The 3,114-nt window shown below is 51.9% G+C and overlaps 1 protein-coding gene across 1 annotated transcript; it reads right to left on the bottom strand.

Moving 5' to 3' along the window:
* Positions 1-985: 985 nt before the first annotated feature.
* Positions 986-2,762, bottom strand: LOC142767389 (uncharacterized). The gene has a single exon (XM_075868946.1). The coding sequence runs from the start codon at positions 2,760-2,762 to the stop codon at positions 1,404-1,406; it is 1,359 nt and encodes a 452-aa protein (XP_075725061.1). The 3' UTR covers positions 986-1,403.
* Between the last annotated feature and the right edge of the window lie 352 nt (positions 2,763-3,114).

Genomic DNA, 3,114 nt, shown 5'->3' with positions numbered 1-3,114 from the left:
GTTGAAGCATGCAGGCACATATACACGCCCACAGTTTAGACAGTAACCATCTACTCGCTTCCTCTGCGCTGTTTGATGTATATTGCGTCCTTCACCGTCATTTACGTGCTATAATTAATTAAATGCATACACACCTTTCATAGTGTTCTAAATCAGATAACTATATTTTAAGTAACCGCACTCGCCTTAAATCTAGATGTAAATACAAAATATATCATTTAATTTATAGTCATTTATTGGTACTGCGCGAATACGCCAAGGGCATTTATTTTCTGCAACTGCGATCGAAATGTCGAAAGCAACACATACGTGGTCGAAGTGACCGTCTCTTTCCCCATGCTTTTTCGAAGCACTTGTTCCATATTAATTATTATTATATTCATTCAGTACACTGAATAAAGCCGATGTTCGATAAATTGTTTGGCATGCGTGTTACGGAGCGTTTTTTACTCATGAATCATAACGCTTGTCAGGCATTGAGACTGGAGATAACAGAAAATGAAAACCTCAGTGCATTTGTCGGCGACAAAGTAATTCAATCGCCATCTTGTGCTATTTATATTAGGTCAATTTATTAGCAAAGATGATTGAGTGCTTTGAATTCGGCTAAAATGAGGTTCATTGAGATGGAAGGAAGTTCACGTGAAGAAACGTTAACGCATTTTTAAATGCAACCATCATTGAAGCTTGCAGGCAATTTTGCTTTCTCGTTGTAGTTTCACCATAAAACTTCTATGCAATTACAGAAACCGTTGCTCAGAGATTACATGAGCTCTGTTTCAATAAATTGCGCTAATAAAAATACTTACATTTTTATATATGCATATATTAAAGTTCTCAGAAAGAGTTTTGTACCGCATGTTTGAAAGCACACAAATCTAAACATATGTATGTCTTCTATTTATTTAAATTTCATTTATGTTATGTTTTCATCTTGAGTGTAAGCTATAAATCAACAAGAGTTAACAAACAGTGGTTTATTGAAACAATCACTTACATATTGCTTGATTTCGTGGAGTGGCTTCTCATTCGAGTCTCTATATACACATGAAGACCGAGTTCGAAGCACCTCTGTCTTTGTAACACGTGATGTGACACTATCGCCGGGTTCAACCACCTGAAGCTTGCTCCTGTTTGTACAGTTGTTTTCTCTCTCAACGCCAAGGTCAGGCGCAGCGTTCTTGCCCTCACTGGAACCTTCTTCTAGACGGATGACTAGCAGTGTTCCTAAAACGCACCATGGCACATACACGAGGCGAAAGAGAAAGATGAACGTTGGAGCAACTTCTCGAGCTATAGGTTGACGCGTTGCTCTGTTATAAACGGAGGTCACACTTCCATGGCAAGGCTTGTATTTGCCTACAGTGTATCGGCCTTTTTAGTCACGTGGGAGGTTATTAAGATCAAGGTGGAGCGCTCAGCTTGTCAGCTTCAGTGTCCGAAATGGAGGGTGAAGAGCGTGCATCTTGAAGGGGACACCAGCGTTGAAGCATTTGCTCTTGCTGCTGCGCTCTGAAAAGGGACAAGCGCTCCTGGTGAATGGCTAGCAGAGACTGCGGCTGTCCTGGCCACGCACCCTGGAGTCCGATGGACTCCAGCGTACAGCCAGCGGGTGGCAAGGGCCACGGACTGCTGTGCTTCGGCGGCTGCTGTTGCTGCTGCTGCTGCGAGCGCAACTCAAGCGGGGACGGGTCCGGCGCCAGAAGACTCTCCACGTCGAACTGGCGTCTCTTGAAAGACAGCTTGTGCGTCAGGCCCGCGGCCGTGCCGTCCTCCCCCCAGATTGTGGCGGTCGGCGTGTGCTGCGCTTCGACCGGAGGCTGCTGCAGCGTGGGAGGCGGCGTCGGCGTCGGGCTGTCGTCGTCGTCGGGCACCGAGAGACCCATGTGCCTGCGCACCTTACGCTGAGCCTTGCGGCGTCGGAAGTCGCCCTTCTTGAAGTCGTCCACGTTGGCCGGGTGGATGGCCCAGTAGTGGCCCTTGCCGTTGGCGCTGCGGCCGGCCTTGACGAAGCAGTCGTTGAGCGACAGGTTGTGGCGGATCGAGTTTCGCCAGCCGGGACCCCGGTTCCGGAAGTACGGGTAGTTGTCCAGTATGTACTGGTAGATGTCGCTCAGCACCATCTTCTTCTCCGCCGAGCTGAGAATGGCCATCGCTATGAGCCCGATGTAGCTGTGCTGAGGCTTGGGCTCCTCCTGGACGAAGCGAGACCTCGGGTCGAACCGGAAGAAAGGCGGGAAGCCGAACAGGCTCTCGGCTCCCGGAGGTGGCGCGTACGGGCTGAAGGCACCGGCATAGGCGCCCAGGAGACCGGGCTGCACGATGCGCAGCCGGCTGGCTTGGCTGTAGTCGAACAGCTGCAGCCGCTGGTACTCGACGAACGAGGGCGGAGGGTGCGCTGTAGTGCCGAACACTTGCATCGCGCTGCCGACGGGCTCCGCTGGTCCCCTCAGCTGTGCGCACGAGGAGGCGTCGGCCGAGCTGGCGCACATGGTCCGGGCGCGTGCTTCGTCTCGGTTATCCTCGCCCCGTCCGATTTTTCGGCCGCTCGCGCCAAGATTGCTCGGTTTAGCCAAACCGGAATGACAGACCGTGATTGGTTCCGGAGGGGGTCCTGACGCCTTCTCGGCCGATCGATGGTGCCGGCGCGTAGTCGCCCGTTGGTCGACCCGTCCCGACTCGGGCGGCCAATGAGAGGGCGTCCTGGCCCGCACGCAGCTGGGGTTCGCCCTCCGAGGCCCCGCGGATGCTCGGGTTCCCATCACCGTATTTTGTGTTGCCCGCCATTATGTTGGCTTCGGGAGCTGATGAGGCGAGGGAGGCCGACGCGCGCGGGATGCGGGCCCGAAAAGGAGAAGGGCGACTTTGGCTTCGCTAACGGAGGGAACTGCGCGGAGCTTTCGACAAAGGCCAGCTTAGGAGGGTCGCTTTGAATGAGTTGCTGCTCTCGCCGGCCGAGTTTTTCGGTAATGAATAAGAAATGCGCACGTTTTTTGATTATGTCCCTCCGGTTTATCCTGTGTTTAATTCGAAACGACCCTCCCTCTTCACGTGAAAAGGATCTAGTACGCTTTTGCTGAAAAGACGACGATATGCAGCTCTTTCCATGACGTT

Source organism: Rhipicephalus microplus, chromosome 1 (assembly GCF_043290135.1).
Source record: "Rhipicephalus microplus isolate Deutch F79 chromosome 1, USDA_Rmic, whole genome shotgun sequence".
In the NCBI taxonomy this organism is placed as follows: domain Eukaryota; kingdom Metazoa; phylum Arthropoda; class Arachnida; order Ixodida; family Ixodidae; genus Rhipicephalus; species Rhipicephalus microplus.
This window is presented reverse-complemented; position numbering and strand designations above follow the sequence as displayed.